The 23,501-nt window shown below is 39.1% G+C and overlaps 1 protein-coding gene across 2 annotated transcripts in view; it reads right to left on the reverse strand.

Annotated features, from left to right (window-relative positions):
* Positions 1-22,855, reverse strand: part of FSIP1 (fibrous sheath interacting protein 1) — a 196,943-nt gene extending 174,088 nt beyond the window's left edge. For both annotated transcript variants that reach the window (XM_049613332.1, XM_049613331.1), the window contains exons 1-5: positions 22,646-22,855; positions 17,305-17,437; positions 10,100-10,283; positions 5,756-5,910; positions 4,311-4,404 (exon numbers count right to left, since the gene is read on the reverse strand). In XM_049613332.1, coding sequence (XP_049469289.1) covers positions 4,311-4,404; positions 5,756-5,910; positions 10,100-10,283; positions 17,305-17,430 — 559 coding nt within the window. In that variant the 5' untranslated portion in view covers positions 17,431-17,437; positions 22,646-22,855. The remainder of the gene's footprint in view (positions 1-4,310; positions 4,405-5,755; positions 5,911-10,099; positions 10,284-17,304; positions 17,438-22,645) is intronic.
* Positions 22,856-23,501: the final 646 nt, after the last annotated feature.

Below are 23,501 nucleotides of genomic sequence, written 5' to 3' on the forward strand. Positions count from 1 at the left end.
TGGCAGACACTACCTTAACCAAGTTTTCAAGGTTACTATCACCAGTAACATCAGAACTTAACCTTAGGTACCCTGAGCGTGACTGATCGAGAGCCCATAACTTCTGGGGTATTCTTGCCAAAAATGCATTAACTCTATCTAATCAAGGGAAAACATCAGACAAACTGAAACTGAAGGATATTTTAAAAAATAGCTGACCGGTACTCTCCAAATGCATCAAGACCATGAGAGACAGGGAAAGATCGAGGAACTATCACAAATTAGAATAACTAAGAAAGAGACTTAGAAAGAGAGAAACTAAGAAAGAAAAGAGACTAAGAAGAGACTAAGAAAACAGACAACCAAGTGCAAAAGGGGATCCTGGGTTGGATACTAGAAAATAAAAAGGAAAAACCGGTGAAATTTTAAGAGGGTCTGTAGTTTAATAGAATTATACGAATGTTAACTTCTTAATGTTGATCACTGTAAAGTCAACCCTTGAACAACATGGGGGTGAGGGGTGCCAAATCCCCATGTAGTTGAAAATCCATGCATAACTTTTGACTTCCCAAAGACTCTACTAATGGCCTACTGAGGTTTTTTTGTTTGTTTAAATATTTATTTATTTTTGAGAGAGAGAGAGAGACAGAGCATAAGCAGAGAGACACAAGAAGACACAGAATCTGAAGCAGGCTCCAGGCTCTGAGCCATTAGCACAGAGCCCAATGTGGGGCTTGAACTCACGAGCCATGAGATCATGACCTGAACCAAAGTCGGACACTTAACAGTCTGAGCCACCCAGGCGCCCCATAATGGCCTACTGTTAACCAGAAGCCTTACCAATAAAGTAAACAGTCGATTAACATACACTTTGTATGTTAAACGTATTATATCTTGTATTCTTAAATAGAGTAAGCTAGAGAAAAGAAAATGTTATTAAGAAAATCGTAAGAGGGGCGCCTGGGTGGCTCAGTCGGTTAAGTAACCAACTTCAGCTCAGGTCATGATCTCACGGTTCATGGGTTCCAGTCCCGCATTGGGCTCTGTGCTGACAACTCAGAGCCTGAAGCCTGCTTTGAACTCTGTTTCTCCCTCTCTCTCTGCCCCTCTCCTGCTCACACCCTGTGTCCCACCCTCTCTCTCAAAAATAGACATTAAAAGCACGTTTTTTAAAGAAAAGAAAATTATAAGAGACAATGCATTTATAGTACTGTGCTGTAAAGAGTCCACATATAAATGGACCCATGAAGTTCAAACCCATGTTTCTCAAAGGCCAACTGTACTATGGTTACACAAGATACTAACATCAGGGGAGGCTGGGTAAAGAGCAAACAGGAACTCTATGTACTATTTTGAAATTTTTCTGTAAGTTTAACATTATTCCACAACAAAAAGTGAAAAGAAAAAGAAAAAAACAAAAACAAAAAAACTTAGTGGCACAAAACAGTGACCATTTTATTATGCTTATGATTCTGTGGGTCAGTAATATGAGGGACACACCAGGAATGATATGCCCCTGCTCCACCATGAAGGAGGCCTCAGCTGGGGGGCTGCACTGGGCTGGAGATGTCTGTGGCAGCTCACCTGAGACCGTGTGTCTGGCCTTGGCTATCCTCTACATGACATTTGTTAGGAATGCAATGGCCAAGGTGGCTCCTTCTTTCACATCTCTGGTGCCGGCACTGAGATGCTGACCAGTCAGTGTATTAGTTTCCAGGGGCCGCTGTAACAAGTAACTGTGGAATGGATGGCTGAAAACAATAGCAATTTATTCTCTCCCAGTTCTAGAAGCTAGACATCTGGAATGATGATGTCCGCGAGGCCGTGCCCCTCTGAAATCTCTAGGGAAGAATCCTTCCTTGCTTCTTCCCAGCTTCTGGTGGCTCCCAACGACCCCTGCCATTCCTTGGCTTGTAACTACGTCATTCTAAGCTCTGCCTTTATCTTCACATCACCTTCCTCTTAACCACGTCATTGTGTCTCTGTGTCTTCTTTTCTTACAAGAACACCAAACTTCAGCTTTAGGGCCCACCTAATCCAGTAAGATCTCATCTTAACTAATCACATCTGTAAAGATTCTATTTCCTTTTGTTTGTTTGTTTATCTATTTATTTTTGAGAGACAGAGAGAGAGAGAGAGAGAGAGAGAGCGAGCACGAGTGGGGGAGGGGCAGAGAGAGAGAGAATCCCAAGCAGGCTCCTGTCAGCGCAGAGCCTGACATGGGGCTCAATCTCAGGAACCATGAGACCATGACCTAAACTGAAATTAAGAGTCAGATGCTTAACCAACGGAGCCACCCAGGCACCCCTGCAAAGATTCTATTTCTAAATAAGGTCACATACTGAGGCTCCAGGTAGACGTGACTTCTGGTGGAACACTACTGAACTCACTGTAGGTCAGAACTGGCCAGTATCACATCCTCTGGGTAGCCTTCATATGGCTTGTTTGGAATTTCTCACAGCATGGCAGCTTCAGGGTAGTCTGACTCCTTACAGGATGGCTGGCTTTCCTCTGAGTGGGCCTTCTAAAAAGAGAAGCCGAAACTGCCAGTCCTTTAACGGCAAGGGCTGGAACGGGTGGTGTAGGATTACTTCTGCTGTAATCTTTCAGTCAACGTAGTCCTAGCCCAGCCCAGACTGAAAATACAGGAAGAAAGAGACCCCATCCCTATCAAGGACTGGAATGAACATCATAGAGGGAAGGAACTATGGCAAACATCTTGGAAACAAACTATCACACAGTTCTGTCCTTACTGACAGCTAAGGGTGCCCATGAGATAAAAATTAGTAGGAAACAGATTACAAAACACCATACATATAATTTGATCTCATTTTTATTTTTAAAATATATATAGATATCTGCATGGAAAATGTCTCAAAAGATAAAGAGTAAACAAAAATATTAATAATGATTATCTCTGCAAGTTAAGAATTAAGGTGATTTTTTTTCTTCCAGTTTATCAATATTTTCTAATACATATTATGCATGTATTATTTCTATAACCAAATAGAAGAAGTAGAAAGTAAATGATCTATTATTTTAATAGGCAAATCATTTTGGGGTTTTTTTTTAATGCCTTTTATTTTTGAGAGAGAGAGCATGAGTTGGGGAGGGAATGAGAGGGGAAACAGAGGATCCAAAGCAGGCTCTGTGCTGACAGCAGTGAGCCCCATGTGGGGCTCGAACTCATGAACCTTCCTGAGCCAAAGTCAGACACTCAATCAACTGAGTCACCCAGGTGCCCTTAGTTTTTGGTGTTTCAATTAGGATATATAAATGGTAAATTTCAACAAAGCCAATCTAGATATACATCTGTCTAGGAGAAACTCAGATTCATTTTTTTTTTTTTAAGTCCTTAGTCATAGAAAAGACAACCCAGATAGGGCACCCACTTCCTGGACAGAAACATTTGGTGCATTCTAAATCCAAATCCCCTGGGCCCAAGCAGCTTTTGAGCTCTCACCGCTGGATCCAGAAAGAAACAAACCTCAAGGAATTTCATTCACATCAAAACTCATGCTAACCAGCAGCAATAGTCTGAGTCAGGTTGTTGAGGCTCTGCAATGTTAGACACTCACTTTGCAAAAGACAAATGGATCCCAGGAGTCTCAGAGAAATCAGGGGCCCCTGCTTAGAGTCAGTTTCACCCCCCAACAGTATTGGATAACCACTTACGTGATGCACGCTAAAGGATTTCCAAAGCGTCCTGCCAAAAACCTAGCAACCACTTCCCAATCCCCCAAATTTTCACCACTGTATAAGGAAGTTAAAGGCTACATGACTCTATCACACTTCTTTGGGTGAAGAAGGAGGAAGAGAAGATAAAGGAGGAGGAGAAAGAGGAGGAGGAAAGGAAGAATGATAAATATACATACACACAGATGGCAAATTAGAAACATGCATAATGATTTGGCTGGTCTCAAAAACAAGACTGGAAGAGAACAGGAAATAGGACGGATTTTTATGAAAGGGATGTCAGAAGCCTGAGTGACACATCGTGGGAGGATTCTAGGCAGTTAGGAGACTGCATAGACTGGGTGTCTAGAGGCCTCTTAGAGGCACAGGAAGTAAAGGCAAAGACATATTGTGTCTTTCCCAATTTTTCACTGCCCTGTCCCCCTCACTCTTGAACAGGTACAAACCCGAAAAGCCTCTGAAACTTACCAATGCTCAGGAAAGTTCCATATAATCCTACCTAATGTGATCATTTCCCATAGAGAAGAGTTAAACTCACAAAGAAAAAGAAAGAATAACTTAACTGGGATTTTTACTTTAATTCAAATATTCTATGACTCTGAGATTTAAAAAAAAAAAAGATAAATTTTACTCACCGACAGTTTCTTCTGATGCAGCAGTCAAAGCTAGAAACTTTTTTGTATTTTCCATCTCCTCATTACTTTGCAAAGCTTCACTAGTTTTTGCAGACTAATAAAAGAGAAACAAGGAAAAGAAGGCAACTACACTTTTCGATATTTTGCACAGTTTCAACATGGATTACAAATTGTGTCATTTGTAATTCCACAATTGACCTGAACAAAAAGGGACAGGTCATTTTTATCTCTTTAAATAGGAAATCTATTAATATCCCTGTTCGCACAAATTCTAGCAATGAATAGTCCCAAACAGAGTTGTAATATATGTCTATCATTATATAATCATTATCTCACTTAAATCTTCTTCAGCTTCTGTTTGATATTTCCATAACTAATGAGTAGCCTAAAGGTCCATCATTAAATTATAGTTTCAGACATTTCAGGATTGATACTATATTTTATTATGGGTCCAATTATTATTCCTGTTTCCAAACAAGTAAAACTTTGCTTTGAGATTCAACAGGAATAAGTGATAGGCTAACTTTTTATGACAAATTTATACAAATCGTTTCTCTAGTTTAAATCACTGCATTGTGTATGGTGCTTTCTACTCCATGGTCTTCCTGGGAATCTTGTAAAAATGTATTCTTCGTCACTTCATTATTAATGCAGAGCATCATCTAGGAAATGTCCTTGAAGTCAGTCGACTGAGGAAGGAAGAATTTATCACAAACAACTCATCTGTTATTACAGTGCTCCTTACCTAAAAGTGCTCTCCTTTACGGGACAAAGTTCAAATATGAACCAATGGCTAAACGTCAAGTCAGAGCAAATATATGGTCAACTTCCACCCCTCAATACTACAGAGAATAAAGGTCCAAGAAGGCCAAGGAAAGTTAATCGAGCACTAGAGATGTACTGAGACAGAAGCAAATAGAGCATGGTCACAGACCACAAGCACTTTACAGCTTCTAAGAGATCTTGACCAGCATGTGAAACAGTGAACACCCCACTTCTTGGTCACAAAAGTTTACTTAAAAAATAATGGCGACCAGGGGGTTAAATTTGTGTATATTTATGTGTTTATCTCCAAACCGTAAGCTTGCTGAAGAAGCAGCAAACAGACTTGATGAAAGTAGGGACCACATCACTTTCTGCTCCAGAAACGGAGGAACCCCAGCCTGACACTGGTAAGAGAGGTCTGCTGTGCTGCCCATGGAAAACAAACATGGCAGTGTGGTGCCTGAAATCTGGAATTCTGCAAAGTTACCTTGTCTAGTTCCAGAAAATGATCTCCCTCACCTCCCCACCCCCACACACATACATATACACACCACCATCCTACTTCTACAAAATAAATCAATAAAGGCAGACCACACTAATACTACCACAGTCCATGCTTTTCTTACTCATCTTAGAGGAAATTATTTCTTCCACATCAGCAATGGTGAGACAACTCTTACCTTAAGTTCTTCCCACAGCTTTATTCTCAGGTCTAGACCTTGCTTCTTAATTTCTTTTTCTCTGTATTGTTTCTTCACCAATATTTTATCAAGCCTCTTCATCTTGTGAATAGCATCTTGAAGTTGAGAATCTAATTCTTTTAATTCAGGTTCATCTATATTGTGTTGAAAGTAGGAATGAGCTTGAAGTTTAGTACAACCAGAAAGTTTCGTTTTGTTTTTACTGTTTGTTCTTTCATTCAACAAATGTTTACGGCTGGTGAGAATAACTGACATATTTTACAAGGTGCTTTCACACATATTTTTTCATATGATTATCGAACAACCTATGAAACATAATTATCTAACAACCCGGTTTTACAGCTGAAATAACTGTCTTTTCTTTTTTTTCCTTTTTGAAAATTTTTTTGAGTATAGTTGACACACAATGCTACAGTTTCAGGTGTATAACACAGTGATTCAACAACTCTGTAACAGGCTATGCTCACCACAAGTATAACTACCGTCTGTCACCATACAATGCTGTTACAGTGTCATTGACTATACTCCATATGCTGTGCCCTTTATCCCCATGACTTAATAATTTCATAATTGGAAGCCTGTATCTCCCACTCCCCTTCACCCATTTTGCCCATTCCCTAACCCCCGGTTTCTGACAACCATCACTTTGTTCTCTGTATTTACAGGTCTCATTCTGCTTTTTTGTTTGTTTGTTTGTTTATTCATTTTTGGTTTTGGGGATTGCACATATAAGTGAAATCATATGGTATTTGTCTTTCTCAGTCTGACTTGTTTCAATTAGCATAATACCCTCTAGGTCCATCCATATTGTCACAAATGATAAGATCTCATCATTTTATGGCTGCCTTATGTTCCTCTGTGTGTGTGTGCGTGCGTGTGTGTGTGTGTAAGAGAGAGAAAGAGAGAGAGAGAGAGAGAGAGAGAGAGAGAATGTATACCACATCTTCTTTATCCATTTATCTATTGATGGACACTTGACTTGTTTCCATATCTTGGCTATTGTAAATAACACTACAATAAATATAGGGGTGTATATATCTTTTCAAATTAACATTTTCATTTTCTTTGGGTAAATACCCAGTACTAGAATTCCCGGATCATATCATATCATATTTCTATTTTTAATTTTCTAAGAAAATCCTCCATACTGTTTTCTACAGTAGCTGTACCAATTTATGTTCACACCAACAGTACACAAGGGTTCCTTTTTCTCCACATCCCCGCCAACACTTGGAAATAACTCTGTTCTTTCAAATAGCTAATAAATTATGGTATTGAACTCATAGGTGGGTCTTATCTCATTTTCAATCCCAAAATATTTCTCCTTCATTCTGGTATACCTTCTATATTCATAAGTAAGGAATAAGGAATAAGACAAAGACCCTATCCTAAAACTGCTTCAGACTAAAAGAGAAGGCATGTAGCTATTTGTGAAATCGATGCAGTAAAATGTAACATGTCAAGAAATGAAATGATTCCAACACAGAGAAACAAATTCAGAAAAGTACTCTATGTAACTAGACAGCTTTTATCTATGCCCCTCCCATTTGTTCTATTTTTTTTTTTTTTTTGAAGTACCTAAAAATGGATAATTGGTAGTAACTTATTTAAAGCTAAGGGCTCTTTAGAACTTTTTTCACTCAAGTTTTAACTTATGATTAATGATAATGTTAATAATAGCAGCTAACATTTATAGAATTATCTGATATGCTCAGTGTTAAGGGCTTTATTTACAGGAATTGTGTCATTTAATCCTCATCATAATCCTGTCAGGTAGTATAGTTATTGTCCCATTTTACAAATTAGTAAACTGAGAATAATTTGTAATTGAGTTACATACACATCCAAGATGATATAAATAGTAAATGGCAGGGCCAGTTTCCACCCAGATCTGTCTGATTTGAGCGTCAAAACTCTTCACCACCAGGTAATATGTCCTCTGTGAAGTCTGATGAAAGATGTTAATCTGGCAATGAGCATAAATGCTCAAATACTAAAGTCTCAGCCACTCCAGTTTAGGAAGCGGCATATTATGCCAAGAAAGACCAAATTTTGCAACTTTTTAAAATCCAAAGAGTCCAGTGTGTTTCCCTATAATGTACATCACTTCCTCTTCAAGGAAAAGGGGATATTTTTAGAAGGGAACTAGCTTGTCCAAAAAGAATACTGATCTTATTGATAAGGAGGCTCTACAGATCTTGTTGCTTACATATTTCAAATGCAACAGCCTTTAGTTATAATTCCCAAATGCCAATCCTTGCACTCCATATACAGAGGTGGTCCATACAGCAGACATCTGGAAGTAACTCATGCAGTTCCAAAACAGTATAAATAAGTTCAGTGTAAACTGGGCCAATAGCTAATCGCAACTATAATGCCTCATTTCCTGATAACTATAATCCTGAGTCACCAGGCCCAATTTTGAGAGCAAAACTCAGCCTAAATATACTCTTAAGTCACCATTTCTCAAAGTTTATGATCTCAGCTTCCCTTTACAACCTTAAACATTATTGAGAACCCAAAGTAGCTTTTATGTTATATCTATTGATAATTACTGTATCGGAAATCAAAACTGAAAAATATATATTTATTTATTCATTTTAAAATAATAAACATGTTATTAGTAATTACATGCTAACATAAATAAAACATTTTTTATGACAAATAAGTATAGATTCCAAAAAAATTAAGAAGGGCATTGTTTTAAATTTTTAATATCTAGCTAAACAGAAAACAGTTGGATTCTTATATCTGCTTGTATAATCTATTGCAATCTCTTGTTTCAGTTAGAATGTATGAAGAAAATCAGGCCTCATACAAATATGTATTTGGAAAGGGGAGGAGAAATTTAATAATCTTCTCAGATAATTGTGGATATTCTTCTTCGATACTACATCAAAACTCGACAAGGGGTAGTTTCTTAAAGAGTGGTTGTAATGTGAAATACGTAACTCTATCAGTGAGCTTTTTGTATTTGTTCCATTAAAATCCATGCATCTATCATTTGTGCTGAATGGATCTTTTACCCTTCATTGGTCATTTGGAAAATAGTGGTTCACTGACTTACGCAGACCTTCAAAATGTTAACACGTTTCAGGATACAGTATTTTTAAAAAACCACATTTGTTCATACTGCCATCAAATTTTATCGGAAGAGTCTAAGTCTTGGAAAGCTGTCAATCTCACAGTGGCATACACAAGTTTTCCAAAATTCTAATTTTCACTTGAAAGTCCAAATTTTATCACTGATGAAAGATACTGTCAATTATCTTCCTTGAAATGACACGCTCACTTCATCTTCAAAAAAAAAAAAAAATGACTTCCAAATACCCAAGTCTGAATGATACTAGTTGGTCCATCAGTCATTCTTTCACGTAAGAATGATGCTCCGTTAAAAAGCGGCCAGTTCGGTTCTCGACTTAAACTATCATACGAGTACTGTTCCTCAACACAAACTTCCCATTTTGGTGTAGAGCAGAGTTGCTATATACATACCTCCCATTTTACCTCACAGGCAATTAAACAGATGTGTATTTCAAGTCCAGGTTTCAGAGATTAACGATTTCTACTGCTCCACCAAAGATGTTCTTGAGTGACACAGGCTATTTCTTTTCCCTCCCAGTGGCTGGTCACGAAGAACACAATGACCGACCAGTACAATGTGATACGCTGCCTGGATTCGTGATAACACAGGAGCAATTTTACTCACCGTCGCTTTTGTGCCATCACCGCAAATGTCCGTGTAGTGGGCGGAAAGGCAGGTATCACTATTTCAGTATTACGATGAATTATATTACTGATATATCAATATTATGACGAAAGAAGTTTTTACTTTGCAAAATTCCTAGAAGGGGCTCAGCAATCCCCCAGGGCTCTGCACACCACATTTGGAGACATGCTCTCCACTCTGACCAGTATTAATTTAATAACCAGGGTGGGAAAAAAGGAGTCTTTTAAAATCCAAAAGTTACTAAGATCAAATGGGATTATCCTGAAAAAGGCATTTAGAAATTACGGGATACATTTTATTGTATCATTGAGACATCAAAAATATCAATAAATCCTGTCATAAGTGGCAGAAATACTTCCTACTTGATTAACGTGAAATGACCCACAGTAACAATTTCATTAAATGAAAATTTTATTATTTTTCTACGTGTTTTTAAAGACTCAGTACTATTCTAAACAAAAGCTGGTGCTCACAATGGTATACCTCTTTTTTTCACTAGTATTTCTTTAGCTGATAAAAAACAGATGTAACTCTAATATTTTAACTATAATGTCTGTAATTATCATTAGCCTATCACCTGGTGAGTATCCTACCTGCACATCCAGGGATTATCTGATGTTGAACCAAGTTCAGATCTTCATCTGACCCTTCTTCAGCCAATTTTGTTTTCTCAGAATCATTTTCTCCTTTATCATCATTATTGTTTCCATTTTCCTCTGCATTACTCCTCTCAGAGTGGCCCTTTATACCAGAGTTCAACTTGATTGCAGTATCAACCTAAACATTATTTCCAAAGAAATAATTTTCATAAATAGGTAAGGTTTTAAAACCTTAACATTTGTAGACTATTTTGACACTAACGTAAATACATGTGAGGACATACACACATACATACGCTAGTGTTAAACTATTCTAGAAATAGAACTTTTAATTAACTGTAAGTTAATTACGCAAATATAATAACATTTGCACCAAAAAGACATGCCCCATTCTCCGGCAAATTCCAGCGATAATGGAGGAGGGTCAGGAATCCGTCCCAGAACCCCTCTCGGCCAGCTCTGGACATGAGGCATGATGGTCCCTGCTTCTGGAGCTTACACTCAGATGGAAAGTCAAAGGTCTAGAGCTGTGCTCCCATACAATGACCACCAGCCACATGTGGCTATTGAAGAGTTGGAAAGCAAAGAGTCCGAATCGAGATGTGTTTCTAATGATATTCTTCAAGTCAGAACCATGTGCTTTGGTAATTATTTTTATGTTATTCACAATTTTTCTGTCATTTTGGTTTCTCTTTCCATTTCAGCAATGCTCATTTTGAAAACACCAGTTTGGCACAGCTGTGTTTTCCTGAAAGAGAGCAAGAAAAGACATCCACGGCTGCATCAGGAAAAAGCAGGGATCGTAGTGCCCTGACAGCCATGAGCGGCAGTGAGAGTTACATTAGAAGTGAACATAGTCCAAGAGAGAGGCAAAACCTCAGAGAGATTCAGCCCTTCTGGAAGGAATGCATTTCCCCTCCCAATGGAGGAAACCTCTGCTCCAGGCCATCAGGGCTCGGCCCTTGGAGGGTGGTCAACTCTCGGCCACTGGAATCTGTGTCCCCTTCTGAATCTTCAGGGCAGAAGGTGGATCGTGTGGAGAATTAAACTGCCAGGGATACAAGACTGCACGCGAGCATCTCTGTTTACCTAGACTAGAACATAAGTCCCAGCGGAACTGAGCTGAGTCAGTGGTATAATGACCAGAGCCAACATTTACTGAGGAATTCCTACTGGCCAGGGCCTGTGCTAAGTACTTTATACACACGGCCTCATTCACTCCTCAATGACACTATGGTATAAGCATTACTAGATCCAGCATAGAATGAAACTAGCTGAGGCTCAATTTATAAATAAGCAAAACAATGCCTCCTCTATGTGATCTGGGAGGTGTTAAAGAGGGTTCCCTGTTCAAAAACATACTATGTGAAAGGCCAGGTTAAAGCCTTAAATTCCATAATAACCAGTAAATCCTTAAGGCTATATAGTTCTGTGAAAATCTTGAAATTGCTAGAAGAGATCACATGAGCCCTGATGCTTATTTATATCTTGGCATAAATGAACTTGGCTGACTTTTCCCTGAGAACGGTTCTTATATAGGGAAATATAGAATATATAACACATAACTAGATATTAGCAATATACTTGGATGGCACACTTCAGGACACAAAAAGACTCTCACATATATCATCCCACATGATTCTCTTAGAATGAGCAGGAAGCAATGAAGTAAAAAGACAAAACTGGAGAACAAATGGCAATCTTGGCCCATTTTACAATTTTACCCAAATTCCCCCACTTCATTAGCACCAACCATCTTTAGTTTATTTGAAAATAAACTAAAAAGAGCTTCCGGAAATTAAAAAGATATCATTAAATTTAAAAATCCAGTGGATCAAACAATAGATGTGACACAGCGTACGAAAGGATTCAAAAAATTTTAAATTATATGTTAAAAATTCCCCCAGGATGAAGCACAGCAAAATAAATGAATAGAAAATATTTTAAAAAAAAAAAAGATGAGAGACATAAAGATAGAAGGGAAAGTTTCAAAAAGACACTTAATGTGACTTTCAGGATGATGAAATAGAAAAAACAGTGGGCAATACTAGAAACTTTTGAAAAAAACAATGGTTGAATATTTTTCAAAATAAACAGAACACACAAATCCTCAGAGTGAAGAAGGACTAGTCTCCAGAAGTATAAAATAAACAAACCCATACACCGGTGAGTAATAGTAGATACTGAACACAAAGAGAAAAAAAAAATTAAAGCAACCAGAGAAAAGTATCTAAATGAGACAGCCCACAGTGTAATGAATATCGGATTTCCAAAAGCCTTCTCACTGACAACAAGAGAGGCCAAAATCACCTAAATGTAAAGCATAAAACTATAACACTTTCAGAAGAAAACATAGGAAAAAAATCTCTGGAACCGTGGGTTAGACAAAGAGCTCTTGGATACAACCAAAAAACAAAAACAAAAGCAAACAAAAACAAAAAACGAGTCTCAAAACAATGTTGACAAAGTGCACTTAACAACATTTAAAATGTTTGCTTTTCAAAACACATGGTTAAAAGAATGAAAAGTCAAGCTACAGACGAGGAAAAAATATTTGCAAATCACGTATCTAAGAAAAGACTCTATCTCAAATATGTAAAGAACTCTCAAAAGTTAACAATAAGAAAGACAAGTCTAAAAGGCAAAAAAATAAAAAATACAATACCTTTTCCAAAAAAGATACGTGGGTTACAAATAAGCACATGAAAGCTCATTTATCATTATTAGTCACCAGGAAGATGGGAGTTAAAACCACAATGAGATACTACCATATGCCTATTAGAATAGCTTTTTTAAAAAACTAACAATATCAACTTCTGTGAAGATCCAGAGCAGCTGGAATGCTCCTATATTTCTCATGGGAATAGAAAACAATTTTGCAATTTCTTATAGTGAAACATATACCTACCATACAACCCAGAAATCCAACACCCAGGCATTTACCCAAGAGAAATAAAAACCTACTCTCCCATAGGAAAAAAAAAAAAAAATTCAGATACACCTGGATGGTTCAGTTGGTTAGACGTCCGACTTCAGCACAGGTCATGATCTCATGGTTCCTGAGTTTGAGGCCAGTGTGGGGCTCTGTGCTGACAACTCAGAGCCTGGAGCCTGCTTCGAATTCTGTGTCTCCCTCTCTCGCTGCCCCTCCCCCATTGTCTGTCTGTCTCTCTCTCTCTCTCTCAAAAATAAATAAACATTTAAAAAGTTTTTAAATAAAAAAAATTCAGTATACAAATATTAATAGCAGCTTTATTCATAATCACCAGAACTTGCAAACAACCCAAATGTTGCTCAACATGTGAATGTGTAAACCAACTGTGGTATATCCACACAATGGAACACTAATCGTCAATAAAAAAGGAGTGAACAATTGATATATGTAACAATAGAGGAGTCTCAAATGCATTGTGCCAATAAACAAAAGCCAGACTCAAAAGCTGCATACTTTTTAATTCCATTCATATGATTTTCTGGAAAAGGAAAAACAATAGGTATAAAGAACAGATCCGGGGTTTCCAAGATTAAGAGTAAGGGAGATTGAGTAGAGGCAAAGAGGTAGGTAGCATGAAGGAATTTTTGAGGGGTGATGGAACTGCCCTATATCTTGATTGTGATGGTATCACTCTACACATTTGCCAAACTCAGAACTATACACTGAAAAAGAATAAATTTTACAGTGTATAAAAATTTTAAATTAGAAACAAAAGTCAATGAGATACAATGTTAATAGTTAAGATTTAATATTGCAAAGTCACAAACTGTCTCCAAATTCATCTATAAATTCAAAGTAATTTCAGTCAAAAGTCCAAGAGTAATTTTTGCAAGGCCTGAAAAACCAATCTAAAATACAAAAAGAACAAAAAGGCCAAGAATAGCTAAGACAGTTCTAGAAAAGAATAAGATGGAGAGACCCATCCTACCAGATATCAAGAAATATTACACAACTAACAAGCGTTAACCCACAATAATGATGCAGGATTAGATGAAACAAAACAGAGAGCTCAGCTAGAAATGGTATTTTAACAAGCCACCTGTGGTTCTGGATGCACATTAGAATCATCCAGTTTGACATATCTGCACAAGATTTAGACTGCAGACGTGAGGGAGAAGCCATCTTCCCAAGCTCCTGATAGGAAGGTGGCAAGAAATCTCAAAGGCTGTCATCTCTGTATGTCCAGTCACCAGTTTTGTGGTTCTGAGGGACTTGTGGCAGCGTCAGAGGCAGAAGCTTTCTGATCTCTGGATTTCAGCCATGGAGGTGTGACCTAGGAACTAACAATCCAAGAGAAGTTTCCTCCCATGATTCCCTTTCCCGCTGGCCCTCCACTGATGCTGGCCTTCCACTGATTTTGAGAAACTGAATTTCTATTATTTAATCCCTGTCTGCTGGAAATGCCTAGAGTGGTCTCTAGTTCCTGCACTAAATCATAACAAAAGCTTTAAGAGTTTCGTAAGGTAGAGTCTGGTCCATAAATCAAAAGAATAAATGAGTGGGGATTCATGAGCCTGCAAAGATTTTTTTTACCATAAGGTTTCAAATTTTTGTTTTACCACAAGCTTAAAACTAGTACCACATTGCAGATGAAAAAACTGATTCTTAAAAAAAAAACATCAAGTTTAGATATTTTAAGAAAAGAAAAATAGACCACTAAAGAAAAGGAAAGGAGGGGCGCCTGGGTGGCGCAGTCGGTTAAGCGTCCGACTTCAGCCAGGTCACGATCTCGCGGTCCGTGAGTTCGAGCCCCGCGTCAGGCTCTGGGCTGATGGCTCAGAGCCTGGAGCCTGTTTCCGATTCTGTGTCTCCCTCTCTCTCTGCCCCTCCCCCGTTCATGCTCTGTCTCTCTCTGTCCCAAAAATAAATAAAAAACGTTTAAAAAAAATTAAAAAAAAAAAAAAAAGAAAAGAAAAGGAAAGGAAATCATGGCCAGGTAAGGTACCGACTAAATATACATTACATGGTCTTTAACCCGAACTATACTTTTTAAATCACTGAAACTTTTTGGTTAGTATCCAAAATCTATAGAGAACTTATCAAACTCAATACCTAAAAACCAATAATCTAGTTAAGAAATGGGCAGAAGACATGAATAGATACTTTTCCAAAGAAGACATCCAGATGGCTAATAGATACATGAAAAGATGCTCAACATCACTCATCATCAGAGAAACACAAATCAAAACCACAATGAGATACCACCTCACACCTGTCAGAATAGCTAAACTTAACGACACATGAAATAACAGGTGTTGGCGAGGAGGTGGAGAAAGAGGAACCCTCTTGCACTGTTGGTGGGAATGCAAACTAGTTCAGCCACTCTGATGAACAGTGGGAAGGTTCCTTAAAAAGTTAAAGATAGAATTACCCTATGATCCAGCAATTGTACTACTAAATATTTACCCAAAGGATACAAAAATACAGATTCAAAGTGGTACATGCACCCCAATGTTATTAGCAGCACTATCAACAATAGTCAAACTATGGAGAGAACCCGAATGTCCATCAACTGATGAAGGGATAAAGAAGATGTGGTCTATATATACAATGGAATATTACACAGCCATCAACAAGAATGGCAAATCTTGCCATTTGCAACGACATGAGTGGAGCCAGAGTGTATTTTGCTAAGTGAAATAAGTCACTCAAAGACAAATACCATATAATTTCACTCATATGTGGAATTTAAGAAACAAAACAGATGAAGATATGGAGGTGGGGGAAGAGAGGGAAACAAACCAGAAGAGACTCTTAAAGATAGAGAACAAACTGAGGGTTCATGGAGGGAGGTAGGTGGGGGTTGGGCTAGATGGGTGATGGGTATTAAGGAGGGCACTTATGATGAATGCTTGGATGTTATACGTAAGTGATGAATCATTGAATTCTACTCCTGAAACCAATATTGCACAGTACGTTAACTAGAATTTTTTAAATTTTTTTAATGTTTATTTATTTTTGAGAGAGACAGAGACAGAGCATGAGTGGGGGAGGGGCAGAGAGAGAAGGAGACATAGAATCCGAAGCAAGCTCCAGGCTCTGAGCTGTCAGACTGAGCCACCCAGGCACCCCTAATTAACTAGAATTTAAATAAAAATTTGAAAAGAGAAAAAAAAAAAAGGATAGGACCCGAATCCAATAAGACTGGTGTCCTTATAAGTAGAAGAAAAAACACCAGGAGTATGGGAGCATGGAGAAAAAGGCCCTGTGAGGATAAGAGAGAAGCTGACCATCTGCAAGTCAAGGAGAGAGGCCCCAGGAGAAACCTAACCTCTTGGCACCTGGATCTTGGACTTCTAGAACCATGAAAAAATATGTTTTTGTTGTGTAAAAAAAATTAAAAGTAAAAAATAAAATTACTGAAACATCTTCATATTAAGAGTCAATGTTGGCACAGTAGATATTGGAATACAAAGATTTCTTCTTTTTAATTTTTTTTTTACATTTATTTATTTTTGAGAGACAGAGAGAGACAGAGCACAAGTGGGGGAGGGGCTGAGAGCGAGGGAGACACAGAATCCAAAGCAGGCTCCGGGTTCTGAGCTGTCAGCACAGAGCCCAACGCAGGGCTCAAACTCACAAACTGTGAGATCATGACCTGAGCCGAAGTCGGACGCTTAACCGACTGAGCCACCCAGGCACTCCTGGAATACAAAGATTTCTTATGAAAAAAAAGAAAAAAAGCTTACAGATGAGCATTAACAAAGCATAACTGTGAACAAATAAGCCACACTCCCAAGAAAAATAAAAGAAGGAGGGGGAGCAGGAGGTAAAGAAAGACACAGAATTTTCACATTAAATGGTCTAAAGTAAAATCCAAGAAGAAATCTGTGAGTGTTCCCAGACACACCCTCTAAAGAGGATCCTTTAGGGGCGCCTGGGTGGCTCAGTTGGTTAAATGACCAACTTCAGCTCAAGTCATGATCTCACAGTTCGTGGGTTCAAGACCCGAGTCAGGCTCTGTGCTGAAAGCTTTGAGCCTGGACCCTGCTTCAGATTCTGTGTCTCCCTCTCTCTCCACCCCCTCCCCAGATCATGCTCTGTCTGTCTGTCTCTCTCTCTCTCTCTCTCAAAAATAAACACTAAATAATAATAATAATAATTTAAAGAAGATCCTTCAGATGGGATGTTAACTACAGCCTTGGTTTATCAATTGCTAGAGTTCAGGAGAAGGACTTAACATTATTTCTAAATAGCAAACTACCATGAAGGATGCTGGTTCTGGTGAGAGCACTTCCAAAGAAGCATTTGAACCTCTGCTCCCAGGACGCGTTCTTGAACTTGAGGCTGGTTTTGAAATTCCATCTAAGTTTCCCTTTATAATATCCATTGATATCCTGAAACAAACAAAAAATTAAAGCAAGTTATATCTTATATGTATAAATGTTTCATGAGTGCTAATGTGCAATTAACTCAGAACCTTTGTTAATAAGGATTACGTTGCTACCAAAGTCACACTACCCTAATTTCATCAAAAGATGTCTGTGGCCACAGGTTTTATGTTACTATTGGTGAAAAACATTCTAGCCAGGATGTTGGACAAAAGAATACAGACTGCTATCTCAATGGCTTCCTGTGTCTCAGAAAGAAACATTTACTTTGTCCTTGGCCTGAGAAGATACTCAGGGAGCACCATGCCTCTCAACCTAGATTCACGCTTCATCGTAATGATTTGATAAAACCTCAACTTTTTTCTGGTTTTGCCTACGTTATTTTACTAGCTTCCTGTTCTAGCTCACCTTTCAGCCTAGGTTTTCCTCTCAGCTCTGATTTCTCCTCTCCCCTTTGGTGCCACATTTTTATGGAGTACCTATCTCCAGGTCACTGCTCTTTTCCTATCAATCCTCCACTTTTAAAACCCATGATTCTACCTCACCCTCGGTAACAAGAGGAAAAAACCTACTTTCTCTGACAGAGGACAGACACTTATTACCTGGCCACACACATTGCCAATTTCTATTTTTCGTGTGACACCATCCACAGGCTTGTCATCACTGTGGCTCCCTATTCCCAGTGCTGTTTTCTGAAGCAGGAATTATTAGGCAGGATGGCTTAAACTAGTAGGAGAACAAGGGCATTGCAGGCACACTGATCCTTCCAAACTGTGCATTTGATCAGGACCGTTTCAGATTTGCTCAGTAATGGTGGGGTATCATGCATGCTGAGAAAATGGAAGAAATAGAATTCCAGGTTCTGGCTTGTCATACTTTACACGTAAACAGATCTTCCAACAATCCTTCCGTAAATTTCATAATTTCACTAGCCTTCTAATTATGAATTAAACCATTTCTCACATAACAGCAAGAGGAAAGGCAATTGGGCCTCTGGCCCAAGCAAGTGTAACAATGTCCTTTTTGTGCCCTACAAAATGATTCATCTCTCTTTCTTTCTTTGAACAGCAGAGGAAGAGTCCAGGGAAGTTTTGGACACAGGAGGAAGCACAAACAGAAACAACCTGATGTTCCTCCAAAGCACACAGAGGGATAATATGATTTGGCCTCCAGCCATTCAGTGTGCTAAAGCTGACGCTTAAGGGATCAGCAGGTCAACTCTTCCCATCTTAGCAAATGAAAAAGGCATTGATCTCCACATTATTCAAACTCTGCAAAAGGATTTGGGCTCACTCAGGAAGGCGCTGACATTATTATTGTGGGATGACGGATCACCCTGGCCCATCACGTCACAATCAAAAAGCATAAGTCACCAAAAGGCCAAATGTCTTGTAAATGCCATAAGCAGCCTGTCAAGGGAGACTTATTGTAGCTTACAGAGGGAGCAATGAGATGGAAGCATTTGCAGAGCCAGGATAATACCTGTCAGGAAGGGGAATAGAAGCACAGGGAACCGTCAATGACATGGATCAGCGACAAGGCTCCAGAAACCTTGCAGTTTGCTTTAGTAAGAGGTTTGTTCTATTATGTTTGCTCCGGAAAATAATAAATTAAACAAAATACAGTTCCCAGGATGGGTGGGTATATAACTGAACAATCTTAGGACTTCGCCCATGTAGAAAAACGTAGTGGAGGAGGGGCGTTGAATTAGGATCTTAAAGATGTGCTTGAGTGTTAAAGAAGAAAGCACAGTAGCCCCAGAGAAACTCCACAAGAAAAATAAAGCGTTGTCAGAGAAAGTAATCAAACGATAAATACTTATTACAGAAGCACTAAATGTTGATTTAACCAAATACTGTGCCTTACCTATATTGAGTGTATGTAGGGAGGAATATGCAAAAAGAGAGGGAGTATAAAATATCCAATCTGTCATGATAGGAAATCAAAGAGAACGTCCAAAAACTGACAAAACCAAGCAATCGTCAAATAAACATAATATTTACAAGTTCATAATGGTTGCTTCTGGAGAGTAAGACTAGGAATTGCTTCTCTTTTCTTCCTTTGTAAATGTTATAGCAGAGTTTGCCATTTTTTACTATACCACTTTAATAAAAGTAAAAATTGATTTTTTAAATAAAAAATAAATGTGAAATAAGAAATCCCCAAGGGAGTAGAAGGAAACATAAAGATAATTCCTGTAATAATAAGTTAATGACTTATTAAACATAAGAGTGTAAATCAAAAAGGAAGAGACTAATAGTTTTGATTACATAACATTTAATGCTCTTGAATGGAAAACAAACTAACTAAAAAGAACTCTAAAGTAAATTAAAAGGCACCAGAGAAACTGGGGAAATTATATGCAACACAGATAATACACAAAAGGTTAATGAATTTACATACTTAAAGAACTCTTACCAATCAGTAAGAAAAAGAAATATTCCAATAGAAAACTAGTTCAGGACATAAACAAGGAATTCAGAAAGAAAGAAAGAAAGAAAGAGGAAGGAAGAAAGAGGGAGGAAGGAAGGAAAGAGAGGAGAGAAATGTCCGATTCTCTAATTAAAGGAATATACAGAAAAGGATCTGATAGATGATCACAAGTCAAGGACTGAACAGAGGTGGGTTCTTATGGATTGGCGGATTCATGGATATTCTTGGTCTTTTATTTTACCTTTGGCTTATCTGTATTTTCAGATTCTCTACTAAGTAGATCTTGAATTCATAATTATTTATTGTAGAAAAATTTCTAGAACATATTAAAGTGTATTCAAAAATAAATAAAAATCACCCAAAATTCACCACTCTGAGTTAACATCATTAGCATATTTCTTTTCCATTTTTCCTCTATATGTTTCCACCAAAATTGGACTCATATGTTTCTCACTTAACATGATAAGATGAGCATTTTCTTATTGCATTAAAGATATTTCAAAAATAAAATATGATTCACTTCGGGGCGCCTGCGTGGCTCGGTCAGTTAAGCGTCTGACTTCAGCTCAGGTCATGATCTCATGGTTTGTGAGTTCGAGCCCCACATCGGGCTCTGTGCTGACAGCTCAGAGCCTGGAGCCTGCTTCAGATTCTGTGTCTCCCTCTCTCTCTGCGCCTCCCCCATTCATGCTCTGTCTCTCTCTCTGTCTCAAAAATAAATAAACGTTAAAAAAATTAAAAAATATATATATATGATTCACTTCATGATATTCCTTTAAAGGGCTGATATATGACCAGATTCTAAATTATAACAAATCATTACTACCACATACCAACTTTTTATAACATTCATTTCAAACAAGATTAATTTAAACCTTTTCATACAGGCTTGTGAGAAATGCAACCACCAAGGATCATTTAAAACCAAAATGGGGACACATGGCTGCCATAATTTGCTACTTTTGGATGAAAGGAAGAATTGAAAGAAAATGAATCCTCCTCTGTTTAGAAATAATAAATAGCCAGGCTTTTTTTTAAGTGGAATTATATTTATTTTCATGATTTTAATGTCTAAAAATTATTTCGTTAGGTTTTTTTTTTTACTTTATACATTTATGATGTAAGAAAGACTTGCCCATGCGAAGGAAAAAGTCAAATAATATAGAAGAATATAAAACTTATTTTTAAGTGTTTTTTTTTTTCAATTTCTTTTGAAAGAGATAAAGAGCAAGTAGGGGAGGGGCAGAAAGAGAGGGAAACTGAATCCCAAGCAGGCTCTGCGCTGTTAGCTCAGAGCCAGATGCAGGGCTGAACCCACAAACCACGGGATCATGAGTTGAGCCGAAGACAAGTCTTGCACACCACCGACTGAGCCACCCAAGCGCCCCAGAATACAAAACTTTTTAAAGTCAAAAATTTCCTGGGCACCTGCGTGGCTCAGTCAGTTAAACCACCCACTCCTGATTTGAGTTCAGGTCATGATCTCAACAGTGTGTGAGATCGAGCCCCACATCGAACTCCACACTGACAGCGGGGAGCCTGCTTGGGATTCTCTCTCTCTCTCCCTCTCTCCCTGCCCCTCCCCTGTTCGTGAATGCGTGCACTTTCTCTCTCTCTCTCTCAAATAAAGAAACATTAAAAAAAAAAAATGAAGTCAAAATGTTCCTCACCCCAAGAACCACTTGGAATAGATCGGGGGAGGGGGGGGTCTCACTTTTTTTTTTAGGCATATGCAAACCTATCCTTTTTACCTACCTACTCCTCCCCAACACACACACACACACACACACACACACACACACACAAATGACACACACACAATTTTAAGTTAACCCCTTTGTACGAATCTTTCTTTAGTTACATTTACATACCCAGAAGATAAACTATGCTGAGTCAAAGAATTCTTGTGTTTCAAATTTTGGTAGGTTGCCACACTGTCCACCAAAAAGGCTGTATCAAATTACACTACTACCAACAGGGTATGATGAAAGTTCCTCTTTCCCCATTCTGGCCTGGGGTCAATCTAAGTGTCAAAGGTATCTGTGAGTTTGATTTACATTTCTTTAATTACCAGACAAGGCTTCAGTCAAGTGTTTACTGGTCACCTTTTCTTCCCCTGTAGCATGCCTATATATATCCTTTGCTATTTGAGGTCTATTTTAAATGACTGGCGATTGGTTTTAATTATAACGTTTAATTTTTTTTAATGTTTATTTATTTCTTAGACAGAGCATGAGCAGGGGGAGGGGCAGAGAGACAGAGACATAGAATCTGAAGCAGGCTCCAGGCTCTGAGCTGTCAGCACAGAGCCCAATGTGGTGCTCGAACTTCCGATCCTGAGATCAAGACATGAGTCAAAGTTGGACGTTAAACAGACTGAGCCATCCAGGTGCCCCATAACTTTTAGCTCTTAAGGAACAGAAGGCACAGGACAGGGGGAGTCAATGATACGAGGTCCTAAGGTCAGGAAAAGTTTGCAGCAGGCTCCAGGAAATCCTGGAGACACAGTCTTCGTGGAGGCAAATGCTTGGGTCGCAGTAGGGTGGCCCCCGTAGGCCCCGCCCAGCCCGGCTGAGCCCGCCCCCCTGCTGGCCCTGCCCCCTCGCGCTAACAGCCAGTCTCCGGGCCCAGCAGCCGGACACGACTCCGCCCCGCCCTCTCATTGGCCCTGCCCCTCTCCCTGACAGCCCAGGGGCTGTCCCTGACACGACACCGCCTCGCTCACTCTTCCGCCAGTCGCGCGGCGTTAAAGGTGGTGTCCTAACAGGTGCGGTGCCTTACCTTCGCGGCGGAAACTCTGGGAGCCAGTCACCAGACAGCAAAGCATTGACGGGCGCAGAAGCGCGCCGGCTGACAGCGTCACCCCCTGTCCCCCAAAGGGGAGGGTTCTTTCCCGTCACCGCAGCTTTTCTGGAAGGGGAAGGAGCTGTGCGTCTAAAGCCCTCCTGCCTCCAGGGACGCTGTTCCCCTGGCAACCAGAAGCACGAAGCTTCCGGTATCGCGATAAGAGAAAAGGGCTGTACCATGCGGAAATGAGATGTAGGGGGGTGGGGGGGGGCCAAGGGCGGCGAGGAAAGCTGAGGGGAGTCCCGAGAGCTGGGGCAGTCTTGCTGTTTCCTCCGCCTATCCGAGGACAGTGTGGCTGGGGAGTGGATCGTTCGTATTCACTTTGAACTCGGAAGGAGGATGTCTGGATGCTTATGTGTCTGTCTACCATTAGTATGATGATGCTCTGTAGGTCTGGCATCCTCCCTGAGCTCAGTTTCCTCCTCTGTAAAATGGGAATGACAGTAATTCCTCACAAGATTGTTGTGCAACCCAAAAAGATTACGTGAAGTTCTTGCTAAATTTTGGATTTCATTTAAATAAAAAATACTAGTTTTGCAAAGTTGGGCTACAGTCCAAACTAGTAATGATTTTTATTTGCACTTTCTTTTGGGGGGGATTCGCTCATCTTCGGCACATAAAGACTATTTCCATGGGTTCCCAAACTGATTTTCTTCATCCCAGCACCATCAAATTTCTGCTTTCTAGTATGGACAGCACTTTACAGTTTACAAGGCATTTCCCCATACACAGCCCCTTTAGTCTTGTTACTTTAGGTAGATAGCATGTGTATTCTTTGAGTGTTTTTCAG

Source organism: Panthera uncia (genome assembly GCF_023721935.1).
Source record: "Panthera uncia isolate 11264 chromosome B3 unlocalized genomic scaffold, Puncia_PCG_1.0 HiC_scaffold_1, whole genome shotgun sequence".
In the NCBI taxonomy this organism is placed as follows: Eukaryota; Metazoa; Chordata; class Mammalia; order Carnivora; family Felidae; genus Panthera; species Panthera uncia.